The 22,690-nt window shown below is 37.0% G+C and overlaps 2 protein-coding genes across 2 annotated transcripts; one reads left to right on the top strand and one right to left on the bottom strand.

Annotated features, from left to right (window-relative positions):
* Positions 1-7,192: 7,192 nt before the first annotated feature.
* LOC149148017 (putative disease resistance protein At1g61310) lies at positions 7,193-8,026 on the bottom strand. The gene is made up of 2 exons (XM_089442045.1): positions 7,654-8,026; positions 7,193-7,515 (listed from the first exon to the last, which is right to left on the bottom strand). The coding sequence occupies exons 1-2, from the start codon at positions 8,024-8,026 to the stop codon at positions 7,193-7,195; spliced, it is 696 nt and encodes a 231-aa protein (XP_089298171.1).
* A 3,542-nt stretch (positions 8,027-11,568) lies between these two features.
* On the top strand, positions 11,569-12,033 carry LOC149148016 (putative disease resistance protein At5g63020). Its single transcript, XM_089442044.1, has one exon. It carries the CDS (start codon positions 11,569-11,571, stop codon positions 12,031-12,033), a length of 465 nt encoding a protein of 154 aa, XP_089298170.1.
* The last annotated feature ends 10,657 nt before the right edge of the window (positions 12,034-22,690 follow it).

Raw genomic sequence — 22,690 nt, 5'->3', positions numbered from 1 at the left:
TGGGAGCTTGTCACCTATAACCTTCTTTAAACATGAAACATGGAAAACTGGGTGCAATCGAGAAGCTGCAGGAAGCTCCAATTTGTATGCCATAGTACCAATCTTTTCCAACACCTTGTACGGACCATAATACTTTGGTGATAATTTATTATCCTTCTTAGCTTGCTTTAGGGACATTTGCTTATATGGTTGTAGCCGTAGGAATACCCAATCACCTACATCAAAACTTCTTTCACTGCGATGTTGATCTGCCTGTTGTTTCAACTTTATTTTGTTGGCAAACCAAACATTCCGCCACAAACTTTTGAATATCTGATTTAAGGCCATCCCAAAAAAATTCCTTCTTAACCATGTCGTAAGTTTTTAAAAATCCTGAGTGCCCTCCTAAGGGAGAAGTGTGCAATTCCATAAGAATCTTTTGTTTTAGCTGGGAATTCTTACAGAGGTATAAGCGATCTTTGTACCATAACGAATCATTTTTCCAGCTAAATGTATCAGAAGTACTGGAATCTTGTTGTAGCTTTCGAATAAGTGCCCACACTTCTTCGTCATTCTTCCATTCCTCCTTTGCTTCGTTTATCCAATCTGGTTGGATAATAGAAATGGCACACAACAATGCTTCCATATCCTCATCCTTTCTTGAGAGTGCATCTGCCACCACATTTTGCTTCCCTTTTTTGTAGATGATTTCAAAGTCATAACCCAACATCTTTGTGACCCACTTTTGTTGCTCTTCAGAGGATAATCTTTGTTCTAAAAAGTATTTAAGGCTATCATGATCCGTTTTTACCTTGAAGTGTCTTCCCATTAGGTAGGGTCGCCATTTCTTAAGTGCATGGAGTATTGCCAACATTTCCTTCTCATAAATAGCTTTGCTTAAAAACTTTCCCTTGATTGGACGACTTTCAAAAGCAATGAGTCTTTCATCTTGCATTAGAACAGCACCAATTCCATTTCCTGAAGCATCACATTCCACAATAAAGGTTTTTGTGAAGTCCGGTGTAGCTAAGACTGGTGCTTGGCACATTGCCTCTTTAAGATGTTTAAAGGCCTTTGTTGCTTCCGGAGTCCATGAAAATGAATCTTTCTTCAATAATGTTGTTAGAGGTGCTACTATTCTCCCATAATTCTTAACGAACTTGCGATAATACCCTGTCAACCCAAGAAATCCTCGCAGATGCTTTATGGATGTGGGGATTTTCCATTCCTTAATGGCTTTAATTTTGCTAGGGTCTACCTTAACTCCTTCATGAGATACAATATGACCCAAATATTCCACCTCCTGGACTCCAAAGAAACATTTGGATCTTTTTGCATATAATTTTTTCTCCTCCAATAGTTGTAGCACCTTGTCAACATGTTCAACATGATCCTTCCAAGACTTACTGTAAATTAGTATATCATCAAAAAATACCAACACAAATTTTCTAAGGAATGGTTTAAAAATTGAATTCATCAAACCTTGAAATGTTGAAGGTGCATTGGTAAGGCCAAAAGGCATGACCAAAAATTCATAATGACCCTCATGAGTTCTAAATTTCGTTTTCATAATGTCTTCAATCTTCATTCTGATTTGATGATATCCCAAACGAAGATCCAACTTGGTGAAGTAAATTGATCCATGCAATTCATCCAATAATTCATCAATGACAGGAATGGGGAACTTATCTTTAATAGTGAGCTTGTTGAGCTCCCTATAATCTGGACACATGCGCCATGATCCATCCTTCTTGTGCACCAATACTACTGGGGCTGAGAAAGAACTTTGACTCGGTTGAATTATACCAGCCTTTAGCATTTCTGCAACCATACGTTCAATTTCACTTTTTTGGACATATGGATATCTGTACGGCCTGATGTTTGGAGGAACACTTCCTGGAATCAGATGAATAGCATGATCATGATCACGCATAGGTGGGAGACCTTTGGGAGTCTCAAATACCTTGGAATGATTGTCCGGGACTTTTTGGAGATCTGGAGAAATAGATGATTCCAATGTGGAAACATCTAGCGAACATAATTGTGCAATTACACCTCTTTGCTCCTTTTTTAGAAGCTTTGTCATGCCATTAGAGCTAATTATCTTTCCTGGTTTCCCTGCAATACCCCTTAATTCAACTTCCTTTCCTTCCACAGAAAATTTCATGAAAAGTTCTTGAAAATTAAAAGCTATCGTACCCAAGGATTGTAGCCATTGGACTCCTAGTACAACATCCGCACCTCCCATTGGAATGGAAAGCAATGGGCTAGTCAATATATATTCTCCCATGGATAGCTTGATATTATGGCACTTTCCAGAACAATTTATTGTTCCTCCATTTGCAATCATCACTTGACACTCTGGTGCTGGATATAGGAAGCAATTCAATTCTTTTGCTACCCTACAATGAATAAAATTGTGGGTGCTTCCTGAATCAATCAACACTATTACCTTTTTCTTCTTGATTTGTCCTTCTATCTTGATGGTTTGAGGAGTGGTAATTCCCGCCAATGCATTACAAGATATGGTCGGATTTATTTGTTCTTCATCTAGGCTTTGTTCCTGGAATATATCCTCTTCTTTTGACCTTTCTTGCTCCTTTTCTTCTTCGTCTTCACAATCTATGTAGAATAATTTCTTCTCAGCACACTTATGACCTTTTGTGTATTTGCTATCACAATTGTGACAAAGCCCTTTTGCTCTTTTTTCTTCCAATTGTTGTGGTGTCAACCTTGTAGGTTGTGGAAGACTATGGGAAACAACACTTTCGTCTTTATAGTTGTGAATGGTATGCTTCCTAGTTGCCATAATTTTGCTTTCCATTTTTCTTGCTAACCTGAATGCCTTCTCTAATGAATCAGGTTCCCAAAGGCGCACATCATGTTGGATATTATCCTTTAAAGACCCTATGAACACATCAATCCTATGCTCCTCTAGAATATCTTTTACCCTTATGTTCAATTTTTGGAACTCCTCAATGTGCTCCATTATTGAACCCTTTTGTTTGAGACTTATCAATTGGCTAAAAAAAGTGTTGCTTTTTGTATCCTCATAATGTGCTATCAATTCTTCTGTAAAAATTGCCCAAGTGATAAATTGTTTACGAGAACAAAGCCATTGATACCATACAAACTGATTTGGTTCCAAATATAAAGTTGCCATACGTACCTTTTGTGTGTTTTGCACATTATTGAGATCGAAGAATTGCTCCATCTGTAATATCCATGTGGCGGGATCCTTGTCATCAAACTTCCTCATATCGATTTTTGGAATATGGTGGGTCTTCGATCCAACATTAGAGTCTATGGAATCATGATTAACATTTCTTTTGTTCACATCATGAGTTTCCTTTACAACCTTTTCACCATTAGTAAGTATTTCTTGTAGAAAATTTGTCAAATCTGTCTTCAAATCTGCCATGTCTGTCTTCAAATCTGTCCTCAAATCTATCTTCAGATCATCCATCTTAGCTTCCATGCCCTTTATCTTAGATTCCACGCCATTTATCTAAGATTCCACGCCATTTATCTTAGCATCTGTTAGCTTTTGTGAGCGTGACATTTGTTGCACTTGTTCTTGTAATTTTGATATATCATGTAGCATTTCTCCCTCTTCTTCATGAGTCATGCTAGAGATTTCAGGTTCCTTACTAGGTGTTTGCATTTTCTTTCCTTGAGGCATCAGTTACCGATAATAATGCTTTACTATGACCTTTGAATTCCTTCAAACCAAGCTTATGCAAAAATTAAAAAAAAAAAACTACACACCTTTTTTTACTTTGTAGAAGCCTGATATTGAATCTGATGTATCTCTATAATTTCGAATCATCCAGTTCTGAAATTGTGACCTGTAGTAGCCTTGTATGTCCTCTTTCCAATTCCACTAGTCTGATCCAAATTGGATTCTCCAAGAAATATTTATGGACAATCTCCCGCAGTGACCTAATTATAGACTATTTCAGTAGAGCGAACTTGTATGAAGTGCCACGTGTCACTACTTCAACCTTTGACTCTGAAAAATATATAAAAGAAAACTATAGTCTATTCTCTTTCTGTACCTTCTTACAAAATTTCAATCCGATGTTCAGAAAGAAAGTTATGACGATTTTCCCCAGGTCACCTGTTTTGAGTATAATTCAGGAGTCTTCAAAAAGACCAACTTACTCAGATCATATCTCCAAAAATATCACGCGAAAAGCTCTGAAATTTGGACCCAAGGTTCAGTGTGATTTATTCTCAAATGGGTTTTTTTTGCGACTTCTGAAATGTCACAGAAAAAAATTTATAGCGAAAATTCCACGATGACCTGTTTGGAGCAGCGAAACCCTAGAATCCAAAGCTCTGATACCAAATGTTATGAAACCAGCTCAAGAAAAGATAGAAAAGAAAGATCAACGCCTTAGAATTCAGCCTCTTCGAGGGGGCAACCTCCTTTACATTACATAAATGAACAATTCTTTGATGATACAAATGACAAAACCTCTTTTCTATATATAGGACTCTAAGGAGTCACAATATAATCCAGCCGACCTAACAATAATAATATAAAGCCACAAAAATAACAATAGAGGGATTCTATGGGGCACAGAAATAACAATATGGGGGTAATAGGGGCACAACAATATAAATAAGGGGTATAACTACAATAGTAATGGGGTAATCACTAGTATTATAGGGACCCAACAGAAGACACAGAGAACCAATTTCAACATCGGCAAAGAAGTGCCCCGGCTGCCGTAACTGATGCATTGCAAATGTTCCGACAGTCCATTGGAAATGTGGAAGGGATCATAAATCGCTCCCAGCAACGGCAAGGTTGTTTAGATCGCAGCTTCTGCAAGCCCAGGATCTGTAGACTAATTAGAAAATACTATACAGTGATCGACAATCGCTGCAACGATCTTCAAAGTGCCATTTCATCAATACGTGACACTCAAGAGGTTGCTTTGTCTGCACCACTGGAAGCAAGGGAATTACTTCAGATAGTACAGGAGTCTGGCTTTGAGGGCTCGGGGATAAAAGTAGCAGAGATATAGCTGAATAATTGGCTTGAAGATGCAGAAGATTATCAACTTCACGTAATAGGCGTCGTTGGCATGGGTGGCATTGGCAAGACGGCATTGCTGAGAATGGTCTTTAACACCCACAAGAAAGGTAATGTGTTTGAAAACGTTATTTGGTTAATTGTTTCACAAAAGTTTAACATTGAGGAGTTGCAAAGTGTTATTGCGAAAGAAATCAGTTTAAACCTGGGGATCGACAGTTCTAATGCTAAGAGCAGTTCTGCTGTTCTTGACATGCGAAAGAGGGAACTTTCTAATTATCTAAAGGAGAAGATATTTCTACTCATTTTGGATGATGTGTGGAATCAAATCCACCTAGAATAATAACTAGGAATCCCCTTGGGCAATTATAAAGGTAGTAGAGTGGTAATCTCTACCCGCAGCAAAGAAGTAATTCGAAAAATACGGACAAATGATGACTACTCCATACAAATAAAACCCATATCCATGGAAGAAGGATGGCAATTGTTTGACAGAGTTCCTTCAATGCAGGCCATGCTCCTACAAAACTTGTAAAGGATATTTCTAGAAAAATTACAAAAGAGTGTAAAGGTTTACCGCTGGTGATAAATGTTGTTGCAACAACAATGAGGGGTAATACTTCTGCTGATGAGTGGAATTTTGCTCTAACTCAAATAAAAAATGTAGATCCTGATTTTCTAAAGATGTACAATGGCATTGATGAAGATATCTATGGGTGACTCAAATGGAGTTACGATCATTTGAACGATCATAACTTACAGAACTGTTTTCTATATTGTGGTGCCTTTGACGAAGATGCAGAGATTGAGGTGGAGCAATTGGTGGAGATGTGGATAGGGGAGGGATTGGTTAGTAGCAGAGACGCAGGACGCATGTATGTAAAGCTTTTAGTATAACGTTGCTTGTTTGAGTATATCAGCAATGATACTGTCACGTGGATGATTACTGGCAAAAAGGAGTGGATAAAAGTTCATGACATTCTTTGTGATATGGCCCTCCATATTGGTGAAAAGAAAGAGAAATGTTTATTTAGAACAAGTCAAAAGTTGGACCGGTTTCCTGCAGAACAAGTGATGGATGATTGCAAGAGAATAGCAATTCGCTATTATAATAATACTGCATTTCTGCCCACAGATTTCAGATGTCCAACACTTGGAACTTTGATGTTAGACCAAAATGAGGGTTTAAGAGAAGTTCCAAATGGCTTCTTACTCAATCTCCCCTCTCTAAGGGTTTTGGATCTTAGCGACACCAATATAACATCGTTACCAGAGTCGATGTGGCAACTCAAACAGTTTGAGTTTCTGGGGTTGAATGGCACCAACATCATTACTCTGCCTGTTGAGGTATGCAATATTTCTCAATTGCAATTTTTGCATCTTCGACACTATCGAGAGCTAAAATCGTTGCCATGTACAATAGGAGAGCTAAAAAATCTCAAGCATTTAGGTCTAAATTACTGTGACAGCTTAGCGGGGATTCCACGTCATTGAACAAGTAAGTTGAGAGATTCCAAGTGGAATCCCCACTAAGTTGTCACAATAATTTAAATCTAAATGCTTGAGATTTTTCAGCTCTCTTATTGTACATAGCAACAATTTTAGCTCTCGACAGTCGCGAAGATGCAAAAATTGCAATCAAAAAAGACTGTTTACCTCAGCGGGCAGAGTACTGATATTGGTGCCATTCAACCCCAGAAACTCAAGTTGTTTGAGTTGCCACATCGACTCTGGCAACAATGTTATATTGGTGTAGCTAAGATCCAAAACCCTTATAGATGGGAGATTGAGTAAGAAGCCATTTGGAACTTCTCTTAAACCCTCATTTTCGGCTAAGATTAAAGTTCCAAGTGTTGGACATCTGAAATCTGTGGGCAGAAATGCAGTATCATTATAATAGTGAATTGCTATTCTCTTGCAATCGTCCATCACTTGTTCTGCAGGAAACCAATCCAGCTTTTGACTTGTTCTAAATAAACATTTCTCGTCCTTTTCACCAATATGGAGCGCCATGTCATGAAGAATGTCGTGAACTTTTATCCACTTATTTTGGCCAGTAAGCATCGACATGACAATATCATTGCTAACATGGCCAAACAAGAAAAGTTCTACTAAAAGCTTTACATACCTGTGTCTTGCGTCTTTGCTACTAACCAATCCCTCCCCTATCTACATCTCCACCAATTTCTCCACCTCAATCTTTGCGTCTTCGGCAAAGGCACCACAATATATAAAACAGTTATGTAAGTTACGATCATTTGAACGATCGTAACTCCATTTGAGTCGCCCATAGAGATGTTCATCAATGCCACTGTACAACTTTAGAAAATCGGGATCTACTTTTTTCATTTGAGTTAGAGAAAAACTCCACTCATCAGCAGAAATATTACCCTTCATTGCTACTACGACAACCTTTATCGTCAGCGGTAGATCTTTACACTCTTCTGCAATTTCTCTAGCAATATCCTCTACAATTTTTGTAGGAGCATGGCCTGCATTGAAGGCAACTCTGCCAAACAATCTCCATCCTTTTTCCATGGATAAGGGTTTTATCTATATGGAGTAGTCATCATTTTTGCCCATTTTTCAAATCACTTCTTTGCTGCGGGTAGAGATTACCACTCTACTACCTTTATAATTGCCCAAGGGGATTCCCAGTTCTTCTTCCATGTGGATTTGATTCCACACATCATCTAGAATGAGCAGAAAATTCTTCTCATTTAAATAATTAGAAAGTTCCCTCTTTCGCATGTCAAGAACAACAGAATTGTTCTCAGCGTTAGAACTGTCTATCCCCAGGTTTACACTGATTTCTTTTGCAATAACACTCTGCAACTCCTGAATGTTAAAATTTTCTGAAACAGTTAACCAAATCACATTTTCAAACACATTACCTTTCTTGTGGGTGTTAAAGACCATTCTCAGCAACGCCGTCTTGCCAACGACGCCTATTACCCGAAATTGATGATCTTCCGCATATTCAAGCCTTCTATTCAGCCACATCTCCGCTTCTTTTATCCTAGAGCCCACAAAGCCAGACTCCAGTACTGGCTGAAGTAATGCCCCTGCTTCCAGTGGCTCAGAAGAAACAATCCCTAGAGTAGAACTTTTGGTTGAAATGGCATTTTCAAGATCGCTGCGGCGCTCAATGATATTTAATTTACATTCTCTAATTTTTCTACACAATTTGGGCTTGCAGAAGCGGCAACCTAAGCAACATTTCTGTTGTTGGGAATGTTGTATGATGCTCTCCGCATCTTGCAGGGAAAGTCAGAGCATTTCCAACCCATCATTCAGAGGGGGAGGGATACTTCTTTGCTAATGTTGAAATTGGTTGACCATGTCATCTAAGAAGACTCTAGCACTACTTAGCTTTTCTTGCAGAAACTGTGTGTTTTTTTCCAAGTGAATAACATCATCTATGGGTTGGAATAGTGGAGAAAAAATGCTTCTTATGATGTTGGCTATTGTTCCAGTGCAAATGACCTCCATGGCTTTTGCAACGACAAAGCATAGTAGAGGGAAAAAGCAGAAACAATATGGAAAATAAATTTTGCAAATAGAGAAAAAGCACAAGCAATATGAAAAAGCAGTAGATATTTGCAGACAAAATAATATGTATGGAAGGCGAGGTGAATAGGTACAGCAATGAATCCAATTAATATAGAGCGAGCAGTGGTCGTTTCTCCTGATTTTCTTTGGGAAGAATGTGATGGAAAAAAGGAAAAGTGAGAATAAAAGGAAGGAAGGAAGCAGTATGAGTGTGACCAAAGAAAATAAAAAGCAAGAGAGCTGAAAACCACACGAGTACGATAGAAGAAAGAAAAGGGGGAGAATAATAAACAGGCAAGGCTAGCAATGCAATGGAATAGTTTGAACATACAGCTTATATCAATAATTAAGCAACACTGAATCATTTTCCTTCATTTCCAGATTGGCTCCCATAGCTCCATAGGATCAAGATCATCTAAAACGTGTAATAATGTAGACCACAACCTTCGTCAAGGAGGGTTAAGAGATTAGCATGTCGCATACTAATATCAACCAGCTGTGTTTGTGTGGAAACCATTTGTGATTTTAGCTCTGTTATTTTATTCTGGAGATCATTCATTACGCCTACAGAGCCATGTACAGGATCTCGAACTCTTTTCTTTGATTCATACACAATGTTGTTTACTGCCTCACCTCTCTGTTCAGCTGGAAGACCCTGTAACACTGGAACAGATTATCACACCATAATCTCCATCACATATATAGTTTCTGCTAATCTGAAAGTTCAAAGCTTGAAGATCAGTTTAATCAAATATGACCTACATATTACAAGTTCAATCAAACCTGTAAAAAACAAAATTATACTAAATTCGTCCATAACAGAGTAAAGTAATCTAAGCGAACCAACCTATAGTAATTTGATGACATGCCCATTACCAAATACTCTGTGTACCAATAAGCTGTATGTTCAAACTTTTCTCCTGCAGTAGCACAGCAGAAGTGTTGTTCTGCTACCCTGACTTTGAGATGTTCTCTGCATTTCAACTTGTTTTCTTTGCTGGTTGTACATGAGTGCAGCTGTTATGTCAGCCCTGTTGAGACGTACCCTACTAATTATGGGGCCACGGCCTCTACACCTTTATCACTTTCAGTAACCCCAGTTGAACTGATCTGACTATACAATTATATTACATTCTGTTTTGACCTGTAATTTGTTTTCAGAACCGTCCTGCGCATAATCTCATCAACATCAAAGGGAGTTTAGCATAATTAAAGCACATCCCCCCATAATAAAAGTTGGTAGCCTACATTTCTATATTTGCCAAAATTATCTTGTAACAGAAGTGTCTTTTGGATAACTCTGAATTTTAGGGCTAATCTTAGCGACCTGAGTGGAACCCTGTGGCTTTAACCATACTCACTGTAACAGAATCATCTAAATTTCTAATATTGCACAGAATGCTCTTAACGTGACTGTATATTTTTGTTCAAAGATCAAGGATTTGATATGATATGGATGATGCTAACAAATCAACTAAGATGATTCAGACATCGACGTCATTATCAACTTCATATATGAACACCATAGCGACGTTAAAAAATTATTCCAGAAGTTTAATATATATATATATATATATATATATATATATATATATATATCTTTTAAAGTAAAAGCATATTCACAGGAGATTGTTTACTTTCCCAAGGGAAAGGAAAGAATTTTGAAAGAGAAACTAATAATGAGATCGAGGAAAGAATTTAGAAAGAGAAACTAATAATAATGAGGTTGAGACTTTGGCCGTATAAATGGGATTAAATCTAATTCATTAGGATTCTAAGCTCATTTATATGGAATTAAACTTATTTCAGTGTTATGATATTAGGTTTTTGGAAATTATTTTAAGTTAAAATAATGTATAGAGAATAATGAAAAAATAAATAAGATTTGAGACAATGAAAAGGGTAAAGAATAATTTTATTAAAAATATATAGAGAATAATGAAAAAATAAATAAGATTTGAGACTATGAAAAGGGTAAAGAAGTATGTGGCTTGACCAAACCACCTTAAGGTACATTGGTTTTTGAAATAAAATTTCATCCTTACTTTGACATCTGCAAATATATATTTCTTTATATACGAATGGTAATTTCTTTAAATAAGAATGGTAAGATAGAGGGATTGAGATTGTTTATTATCTCAAAGGAAGGAAAGAATATCATTTGCAAGGGATTTAGGATAAGTAACTAATAATGAGATTGAGGTTTTGGATTTATATATGGGATTAAAATTAATAGGAAATTTCAAATTTATAATTAAAATCGCAGTAAATAATATTGATAAAATTAGAATAATTTTATTAAAAATATATAAAGAATAAGGAAAGAAAAAACAAATTTATATAAGATGAAATACTATCATATCTTAAGAATTATATAATTGCAAATATCCACTGCTTTTTTATATTGCTTATGCTTTTTCTCTATTTGCAAAATTTATTTTCCATATTGTTTCTGCTTTTTCCCTCTATAGTGCTTTGTCGTTGCAAAAGTCATGGAGGTAGTTTGCACCGGAGCAGTAGCCACCATCATAAGCAGCGTTGTTAGCATTGTTATTTCTCCACTAGTCCAAACCATAGATGATGTTATTCACTTGGAAAGAAACACACAGTTGCTGCAAGAAAAGCTAAGTAGTGCGAGAGTCTTCTTAGATGACACGGTCAACCAATTTCAACATTAGCAAAGAAGTATTCGTCTCCCTCTGAATGATGGGTTGGAAAGGCTCCGACTTTCCCTGCAAGATGCGGAGAGCGTCATACAACGCTCCCAAAAATGGAAAGGTTGCTTAGATTGCCACTTCTGCAAGCCCAGATTGTGTGGAAAAATTAGAGAATGCAAATTAAATATCATTGAGCGCCACAGCAATCTTGAAAATGCCATTTCAACCAGAATTTCTACTCAAGGGATTGTTTCTTCTAAGCCACTAGAAGCAGGGGCATTACTTCAGCCAGTACCGGAGTCTGGCTTTGTGGGCTCTAGGATAAAAGAAGCGGAGATGTGGCTGAATAAAAGGCTTGAAGATGCGGAAGATCATCAATTTCAGGTAATAGGTGTCGTTGGCATGGGTGGTGTTGGCAAGACGGCATTGCCGAGAATGGTCTTTAACACCCACAAGAAAGGTAATGTGTTTGAAAACGTGATTTGGCTAACTATTTCAATAAAGTTTAACATTCAGGAGTTGCAGAGTGTTATTGCGAAAGAAATCAGTTTAAACCTGGGGATGGGCAGTTCTAATGCTCAGAGCAGTTCTGATGTTCTTGACATGCGAAAGAGGGAACTTTCTAATTATCTCAAGGAGAAGAAATTTATGCTCATTCTAGATGATGTGTGGAATCAAATCCACCTGGAAGAAGAACTGGGAATCCCCTCGGACAATGATAAGGGGAGTAGAGTGGTAATCTCTACCCGCAGCAGAGAAGTGATTCAAAGAATGGGGGGAAATGATGATTACTGCATATAGATAAAACCCCTATCCATGGAAGAAGGATGGGGATTGTTTAGCAAAGTTGCCTTCAATGCAGGCCATGCTCCTACAAAAATTGTAGAGGATATTGCTAGAGAAATTGCAGAAGAGTGTAAAGGTCTACCGCTAGCAATAAATGTTGTCACAGCAACAATGAGGGGTAATACTTCTGCTAATGAGTGGAATTTTGCTCTAACTCAAATGAAAATGTAGATCCTGAATTTCTAAAGATGTACTGTGGCATTGATGAAGATCTCTATGGGCGACTCAAATGGAGTTACGATTGTTTGAACCATTGTAACTTACAAAACTGTTTTCTATATTGTGGTGCCTTTGTCGAAGATGCTGAGATGTGGATAGCGGAGGGATTGGTTAGTAGCAGAGACAAAAGACAGCTTCAATCTTTTAGTAGAACGTTGCTTGTTTGAGCATGTTAGCAATGATACTGTTACTGGCCAAAAGAAGTGGATAAAGGTTCACGACATTCTTCATGATATGGCGCTCCATATTGGTGAAAAGGAAGAGAAATTTTTATTTAGAACAAGTCAAAATCTGAACCTGTTTCCTACAGAACAAGTGATGGACAATTGCAAGCGAATAACAATTCGCTATTATAATGATACTACATTTCTTCCCACATATTTCAGATGTCCAACAACACTTGGAACTTTGATCTTAGCCCAAAATGAGGGTTTAAAAGAAGTTCCAAATGGCTTCTTACTCAATCTCCCCAAAACCCTTAGAGAGGGGAGATTGAGTAAGAAGCCATTTGGAACTTCTCTTAAACCCTCATTTTGGGCTAAGATCAAATTTCCAAGTGTTGCTAGACATTTGAAATTTGTGGACAGAAATGCAGTATCATTATAATAGCGAATTGCTATTTTCTTGCAATCGTCCATCACTTGTTCTGCAGGAAATCGATCCAGCTTTTGACTTGTTCTAAATAAACATTTCTCTTCCTTTTCACCAATATGGAGCGCCATATCACGAAGAATGATGTGAAATTTTATGCACTCCTTTGGGCCAGTATGCACCACATCTCATTGCTAACATGATCAAACAAGCAACGTTCTACTAAAATCTTTATATACCAACGTCCTGCGTCTCTACTACTAACCAATCCCTCCCCTATCCACATCTCCACCGATTCCTCCACCTCAATCTCTGCATATTCGACAAAGGCACCACAATATAGAACAGTTCTGTAAGTTACGATGGTTCAAACGAAGAATGTTGTGAACTTTTATCCACTCCTTTTGGCCTCTATAAGGGTTCTGGATCTAGCTACACCAATATAACATCATTGCCAGAGTCGATGTGGAAACTCAAACAGCTTGAGTTTTTGGGGTTGAATGGAACCATCATTATTACTCTGCCCGTTGAGGTATGCAATCTTTCTCGATTGCAATTTAGATCATTCTGGATGATGTGTGGAATCAAGTCCACTTGGAAGAAGAACTGGGAATCCCCTTGGGCAATTATAAAGGTAGTAGAGTGGTAATCTCTACCCGCAACAAAGAAGTGATTCGAAAAATGGGGGCAAATGATGACTACTCCATACAAATAAAATCCATATCCATGGAAAAAGGATGGGGATTGTTTGGCAGAGTTGCCTTCAATGCAAGTCATGCTCCTATAAAAATTGTAGAGGATATTGCTAGAGAAATTGCAGAAGAGTGTAAAGTTCTACCGCTGGCGATAAATGTTGTCGCGGTAGCAATGAGGGGTAATAATTTTGTTGATGAGTGGAGTTTTGCTCTAACTCAAATGAAAAATGTAGATAATCATTTATCACAACACCATTTATAATTCACCTCCCAAGTTTTCTATTGTGTAACTACTATATTTTCTTTCCTTTATATATAACAATATTTATTGCCTTAAATTTCTTTTGAAGAACAAGGCGCTTTTGGCTAAATGACAAGTGGTAATGAAATGAACAACACTTGACATTTTTAAACCATCAAGTAGAAAGTACTCTTCTTGAGGAACAAGAGGATGATCCACATTAAAATGATATTTTGCATCCAAAAAGATGGTATGAATAGGCAGTTATGTTACATTTTTAAATGTTAATATCTTTGAATAATATATAACCATAGTAATAGTATAAGTCAACTATAATTGTATTCAAGAGAGACAATCCTTTTTCACTGACTTTTCCCATAGTTAACATTTCATTAAGATACTCAAGAACAAATTCCCCCCTATTATGAGTAGGATATATAAGTAAGCTACAATAACACTACACGAGGGAATATCAAGGTGGTTTGTTAATGAATTTGAACCAATACTTGAATGTTATTAAGCAATGAGCATAATACATCATATGAGAAGGTAAACATGTAGACATTTAAGATATTTTACACATGGTAACAAATCCCTTAGTTCTCTTAAAAACACTCATTGCATCATTGCTAATTTATCTATTCCCCTTAACATTGGCAGTAAATTTAATTTTCATTATCCATAGAGGAAGATAGTGTATGAATATAACCTTTTTGAAAGTTACAAACAACATAATTATGAAGATGGAAGAAATGCTCGCACAAATAAAATCACACTACTACCTTGGGATTTCATAGGAGTTCTCACAACCCATTCTCACTCTTCTATATTAAATACTTCCAACGTAACATGGAGGCCTTTCTGAAGTTCCGAATTCAGATAATTTGGTCCACGTTAACACCTACTATTACACTCCATCATGTCTATTGTGAGCCATCCACACTACAATAATAAAAAATATGTATAGAATTTTCATGTAATATAAACATAATGCAGAAAGATGATTTTTCATTGAAGGATGATTGTTCATTGTTAAAAAAACTCTTGGGACATATTTTCTATGAAGATGTGGAGATAGCCCATATTTTCATAAAATATGTAAATAGGTTCAATGAATGAAGTGAGGCATTCAACTTTATCACTAAAGAAGTCACTTTAAACTAATTCTTTCAAAGGTAAAAGTAATGTACGATGTGCCTTATTTTTCACTATTTGTATCATGTTATGACTATATCAGAGTGGCAAGAAACAATTGAAGATAGATTCCTTCAATTATGGCAATCTAAGTGTGGTTTTGTGTTGTGTGTAATTCCTTTCTCAATTTTTCTAACATGGTATCAGAGTTGGTTCAAGCCTGACTTTCTCACGAGAGGGGTTGATATCATGCAATTTTGAACATGATACTCCTTTGTACGTAGATTAGTTTAATATAGTGTTTGATCTATTGTTTGTGTGAGTCTTTTGTATGAATATTTGATTTGTGTGTGTATTGTGGATAATTGCATGCAAAGGAGATGTTGGACACCTAATCCTAAATGGGTTAGTGTGGAAGATAAATAGACTAATTAGTCCAAGAGACCTTGGGATGTGGAACCCAACGGTCACATATTGTACTATAAATGTAAATCATTTGTTAATAAAAAGTACACTCTCATGATTTATCTTTCATATTTCTCTTGTTGTCCATGTGTGTTTAACATGGTATTAGAGCAGGCGTATTCCTGCCCTGCATAATTAATTTGAGCCATTTGTTTTATGGCCTCTTTGTGCAGTTTATTTCTGCCATAAACTTCATGAATATTTATTCAGCAAATTTTAGCTGCAACCTGTTAATACTGTTGTTGGTGTCTGCTCCTCCATATAATTAGCTGCTCCTGACACTGCATGTGCTACCTCCTACTAATTTTCTGCCTGAAATCCGCTGCTGACTGACATCTCTGACCTCTGTCTGCCATATCCTGCCTCTGCCATATTCCTTTCCAGCGCTGCCTCTGCCATATTACCTGTGTTGAATTTTGACACAGGTCCGTTAAAATACCACTGCTGCATGGTATTACGACTCTGTCATGGTATAACGCCCACTGCTGCCATACCGCCATGGTATTACGACTCTGCCACCCATCTCCGCATTAGAAGCTGCAGGATGTCTGTGTTTATCGTTTAAGTCATCCTCTAGACAGAAATCACCCTCAGGAGCATACGAAATTGCAACAGCAAGATCATACCAAAACCCATACCAAAATCCCTTGTCCGCTGTGCGGTGTTTCAAAGAGGTATGCCCTGTCTGCCTGCGGTTTGAATCCTTGGATGGGTTCTTTTCAAAATAGTTAAACGCTTGTCATATTCCTTTCAAAACATTGGTCTGAACGCTGGTCATATTCCTTTTAATGGATCTGATATGCGTGACTAACATGGTATGAACGCTGGTCATTTGGCGCTGGTATGTGCTTCTGCATTTATCGAATTTGAATTGACATATTTTGTTGCAAAAGCTATTCAGGGATCGCCTGTTGCGTTACCTATGATGATTCCTTTTCTTTCATCCTACATGTGAAATATTTTGCACAAAAGGTGAAAATAGAGCTTTGTATGGTGGATAAAGGAGTGGTATGATCCTCGTCCGTTTCATATATTTTTTCCAACATTGCCAGATTAAGTTTCCTTTGCTTTTCTTCCAAGTCGTTCTACTGCATATTTTCCACTGCCTCAAACAAGCCTTCTAGCGGTTGATTTTTCATCCCCTGTGCCTTCTCTAGCGTTAACGTTTTCAGATTAATGTTCGCCACTAAAACCAGGGTTTTCAAATCATTATCTGCCATTAAAACGCTGTGAAGCCGCACAAATCCTCGAACAGTATATGCGCGGCTCATCGAAATGGTGATTGAGAAGCATTAGCGATAGCATTATCTTCCCTCTCTCCAACATTTCAAAATTTTGAGCGGGCGAGTTTGAAATCTTGAGAGCTAAGGTTTCATTGAATGTTGGAGCGGCGGTGGAGCCTGCCGGAGCGCAATGGAATCGCTGGAAAACCAATCATCGTGTATGGACATGTATGGTAATAAGGCCATGCTGACTTGTTCTTAATATTTGTTGTATCTCATCGTTATTGGGGTACTTTTCTTGGTGTCTGTAATTTCCACGTGCGCTGATGATTTTTGAAGGCAACCCTTGGCGACCTCCTCCAGACGTCAATGTTGGAAAAGAATGTGTGTTAATTTCTATTCTAGATACTTCAGTAATATGTTAAATAATTATGGAGTCGTTTACGGAGGGGAGGCTGAGGAATTGCTTCGATGGTGAAAACCTCCTCATATACACTGCCATAATCCATAAGAACCGCTTTTTATATGAAAGGCATTGCTTTGCTGGATTTTCGTTCAAATAAGAAGAAATCTCATACAAGGCCTTCTTTACCACCGTTGGATCTTCAGATATGTGAACAAGTTCGCCTGGTGTAGAATTTGCAGTCTTGAAAAAATACATTGAAGCTCCGATAAACACTTCTGAAATTCTGCGTGGAGGTCGTTGAATATATTTGAAGGGCTGCTCTATTTTGAAATCCGTAAGTTGGTTGATGATTAAATGACATACAGTGAAGTTGATACACTCTTCTTTTCAGTATATGCTCTTTGATGTCTTATGCTGGTCTTTGATAAGTCGTTGAATGATGCGTTCATATGGTGAATTGAATGTTGTTTAGTGCATTGTTGGAGGCATATATTTTGCATGTGCATTGATCTTATTATATATTGAATGAACTTTATCAATCATTGATTTAAAATGAGGATATATTTTTGAATGGTTGGTAATGTTTCACATATATGATGGGCTTATAATACATTAAGGAGAAATATGAAGCGCGCAGAAGTGGAGAGAGCGCACGGCACACACAATGTTATATATGATGAAGTTTTTATGACAGTGATAGCATAGTTATGGTATATGAATTGTGTAACTGAATTCTATTCCTGCTCCGGTTTTGGATGGTTTTAATACACTGTTGCTTTCATACATACGCTGGTATTATTAATATGATGTATGCTCGCTGGGTCTAAAGTTGATATCAAATTAAAATTTTGAAGTTCTTCCACAAGTATTTGTCCAACATATTATATATTTACATGAACCAATAACAAGGAATGCACCACCTCTGCTGAACGTAGCTGTGATACCCTTCAGCGTGGAGTTTATTCTGACATTGTGGGCGCCACGAAACACTGTACTGTTGACTAATATAAGCCAGAGGACCAACACTATACAGTTTGCTAAGTATTTGGACATGTAAGGAGTTCTATCACTGCTTTTGCAGCGTGCTAAAGATTCATTCCAATGCCCATGACATGGTGTTATAATTATTGAAGTTTTGATAGCCATCATTTCTGATTTGAAAGTGAAGGAGTACTTGAAGGATCCAAGCAAGTTTGCAGTTGCTGCTGCCCCAATTGTGGCATTGTATTTAAAACCCATTATAGTTTATGTCTACATATATATGCATTGATTCCCTGATTCATTTGCTGCACATTTATACAAGATATTACTGTATACTGTGAGTGGATATTACTTTTCTGCATTAAGTAATAATTGTGATCAGTTTTTAAGGTGTAAATCTGACATTGAAGAAAAATGGCCAGAACCAGTGAAGTATTAGAGTTCATGAAAACTCTTATACAATCAACTGTTGATGACACAGAAATTCAGACATGTCTACAAAATGCACAGGAAAAGATTGATTTTTTGTAGCTTGAATCTCAGCTACAACAAGAAGAATTAAAACAGTGGATTCATCATTCTGAACCTGTTTCTGTTCAGAACAATGAAACAGACTCCCATAAACAGCGAGACAATATTGTTGAATTTCATTCAAATCCAGTGCCCAATAAAGTAGCAGTTGTACATGCAGATGCAGAAACTCAGTCTTCACTTCCCAAGCCCATCATCAGACCTTGGGAACAGCGTGTCCACAACAAGCACAGAACCGGTCTTGGATATGATAAGGACTTGTCCTTTCATATTCTAGACTACTCAAAACCCATTCAGTTTCAGAGTGCTGGATTTATTCATGACAGTTCACCTCCAGCTGTTCCAGATTCTACTCCTCTTCCACCGCAACAACAACAACAACAACAGATTGTGAAATGCCAACACTGTGATCGAGTTGGCCATATGAAGGATCACTGTTTTGATCTTCATCCATGTAATAATTGCCATAAAACCAGCCATTCTTCACACAGATGCTTTAGAAACAAATGTCCTGCAAGAACAAAGATTCATCTAGGATGGATCACTTCTTGGAAATGGGCATCAACAGCCAAGAAGATATTCCAAACGCATGTCAGAACTTGTTCCAGAGTATTAAACAATCTTGCAGTTGAGTTTTCTCCATCATCTCACCTTGTATCTGACAGGGGGGGGAAATGATGGTCATCTACAAGCTTCAAAGCCACATCAAGAGAGCCTGAGCCACAACCTACCGCACCAGTTTCATAGTTGTAGCCAGAAACAAATATGCCCGTGAACATGCCTTCAGTTGGAAATCTGGGACACTTCCTCTAGAAAAAGACTTCAACTTCTTGCCAGTTTCGGAAGAATTCCAAGAACAAAATTGAGAACACTTCCTCTAGCAGAAGACTCCAGCTTCTTGCCAGTTTTGGAAGAGTTCCAGGAATTGCATTAAGCATTCCAGAGTTGTTGGTCATCCTTAAACCATCACAGGTTGAGACTTCCCTTTTCAGATTGAAGTTCTCCCTTTTATGTGGGGTGAGACCTCCCTTTCATGGTTGAAGGTTTCCCTCTTCAAAATAATAGGAGCACTTCCTCTAACAGAAGACTTCAGCTTTTTGCCAGTTTTGGAAGAGTTTTTGGAATTGCACTAAGCATTCCAGTGTTGGTGGTCATCCTTAAACCACCGCCCTTTATACCAACATTTCAGAGAACACATTCAGCCTAGTGCTGCCATGCATTTTTGCAAATTTTGTATTATAGCTCTCTTCTTAGACTCATACATAAACCTTCAGATTAAAGGGGGGAATGTTGGACACCTAATCCTAAATGGGTTAGTGTGGAAGCTGAATAGACTAAGTAGTCCAAGAGACCTTGGGATGTGGAACCCAACGATCACATATTGTACTATAAATGTAAATCATTTGTTAATGAAAATTACACACTCATGATTTATCTTTCATATTTCTCTTGCTGTCCATGTGTGTTTAACAGGAGAATTGTGAAGATCTAATGTTGTTGTTGTGTGAAGTTTCATTGTGGAAAAATATTTGCAAAAGAAGAGGAGATATGCTTTTGAAGAAGTTGGATCGGCATAGATTTGGTTTGATCTAGTGTGGATCTACAATTGAGAGCAATGTCTACATGTTTTGAATGGTGGTTCTCGAGATTATCAGAGGGTGCAAGATGTATAGTTGCGACATGCACGTGTAATGTTGGCATTTCTCATTCTAGATTTGAACTAATAAAATATTGTGATATTGTTTATGCAAAGATCGAGATCCAAACACTCCAGATCTAATGGCAAACAATAATATTCAAATTTATTTGTGTGATTTGAAGTCGTTTTCTATTCTGGTTATAAAAAGGGTTGTTGGTTCTTTAAATGGAAGCTCCAGTTTCCGAAACATCAGTTCTTGTTTGTTTTTATTGCTCATAAAAGGGTTGGTGGTACTTAAACTGGAAGCCCCTTTATCTGAAACATCAATTCTTGTGTGTTAGTAAGGTCAAGTTGCTTGATCAACTTTTGAACACATTCAATATCCCTACCTCCATCCTTTAAACTAACGGATAACCGAAAGAGAAATGTCTAAAATATGGTGGTTTGTCCTTATGATGGTTCGTTACTTAACGACTCTTATTGCGGAAGCCTTAATGAGCTGAGGTGTCAATATTTTTGATATTGCAAAGTTCATCAATGATGGTTAGAGGTGGTTATGTTTTGGAGGTCAAATAACAATTCAAATATGTGGTACTGAAAGAGTGGTGTTTGAGAGATTCCAGAGTGGATGTGAGTGCTAATGAAGACTAGTCAAACATATATTATCCTTGTTGTTGTAATGTGTTTCAATGATTTCCATGTAAGCATTAAGTGAGGGTATTGAAATTAATGCTTCCTTGTGTTGTCATGAGTTTTCATTAAGAGTTCCCAAGAATCAATCTAGAAGTTGTTGTTTCCTATGTATGAATTGTAGTGATGATCTAGAAGCGTGAAAGTCAGAAATTTATGTCCTGTATATGTGTAACTGTTGTGATCAATAAAAATATCTAAGTGTGGTTTTGTGTTGTGTGTAATTTCTCTCTCAATTTTTCTAACATGCATGTCCTTGGAACAATTTGGATGTACTATACCATATTGTAATGTTAAAGATAAGCGCCCGTGTAGGATGCTTAAAATATAAAAAATGGGGCATTTAAACCCTCATATACATATAAGAACACAACTATCTTTTCTCTTTTCTCATCGTTGATGAATAAATAAAACAAACTTGTTTTAGGTATTTAATTTTATATATAAGCATTTAATACTAATCATTGTAGCTCTTGATATTCACTAAGGGTAATAAATCAAATCTAGGAGAGTTATCATCTACAACTGGGTTGTTTGTGAGCACTTGAAATAGTTGATATTTATATGTAACTTTGTGGATGGATAGTGTGTAGGTACTAGTGAAAGGTTATTTTTACATGTGGGGAACTCATGGGTAGTTTGTGGCCCCTTGTGAGAGATGATGCAAGCCAAGTTGATTTCTTCGTGTAGGTAATGCTAAGGGAGACATGTTGGAAATTAAGAGATAGCTTAGATCACTAACACACCATTTTCATGAAGATACTAATTGTCTTATATCTGAGCAAGGTGATTTTTTTGTCATAACTTTAGTGCTTTATTATGATGGCCCTTTAACAAATCTTGGCACCCTCAATAGGGAATCAAGCCATTATTACAATCAAGGACAAAGAAAAAAAAAATTGATAAAATGCAATATATAATTTGAATTAGTCATAGTGCTATTCAAATATTAAACTTCATATCTATTAGGCATCCATATTCTCTGTGTAGCTTGTGAACCTAAACTAGTAAATTAAAATTAGAATGCCTAAATGTTGGCAAGGTAGTTATTAAATGTGCATTTTTTTATTTTATTTTATTTTAGTTTAGTTTTTTTACTAGAGGAATCGGCAACGGCGGTGGTATCGTACTCGTGTTACACGGGGTCGAGTCCCAGCGGCTACCTCTATAACCTCTAGGAGGGCCGCATCAGCCCGCCTGCACGTCCCTCGGGTAATCTTGGGGTTTGAACTCGTGACTTGCATAGCTGCACGAACGACTTAGCAAATCGTTCGCTTGCCATTAGACCATACCCCTACTGGCATTAAATGTGCATATTATTGGAGAATCTTTAGATAAATAAGTGTGTTAATTTCCTTTTTAAACAAATAAATATTGACATATTTGCTTTATATATTTAAAAATAGAGGTTAGAAAACATATAGGTGGTTGTTTCATCGTAAAAACTGATAGTTTCTTTAAACTTTTACTCTTCCATTATGGTTATACTCAAGTTAGATTAGTTTATTACCAAGAATATTATTCTAATCAGAAATGAAGATAATCTTAGGCCCATCTAGTAAAGCCATGAAGTTATCAATCTCTCAAGTTTATCATGCTACAATGAAATGTAAATTAGCTTTTTGATCTCCAAAAGAATATTTATGGGTTGGTGCAAGATAATGCTACCAAATTATGATATGCTAATTGTAATAGGAATTTGGAAAAATAAAACTTCGATAACTAAAAGGAATTATTAGAGATACTAACATAGCTTTTTAGGACATCATGTATGATCTGAACTTAAACAAGAACGCA

Source organism: Pinus tabuliformis, chromosome 9 (genome assembly GCF_031772625.1).
Source record: "Pinus tabuliformis cultivar Carrire ecotype Pingquan chromosome 9, CPIR1, whole genome shotgun sequence".
Taxonomy (NCBI): Eukaryota; Viridiplantae; Streptophyta; class Pinopsida; order Pinales; family Pinaceae; genus Pinus; species Pinus tabuliformis.
This window is presented reverse-complemented; position numbering and strand designations above follow the sequence as displayed.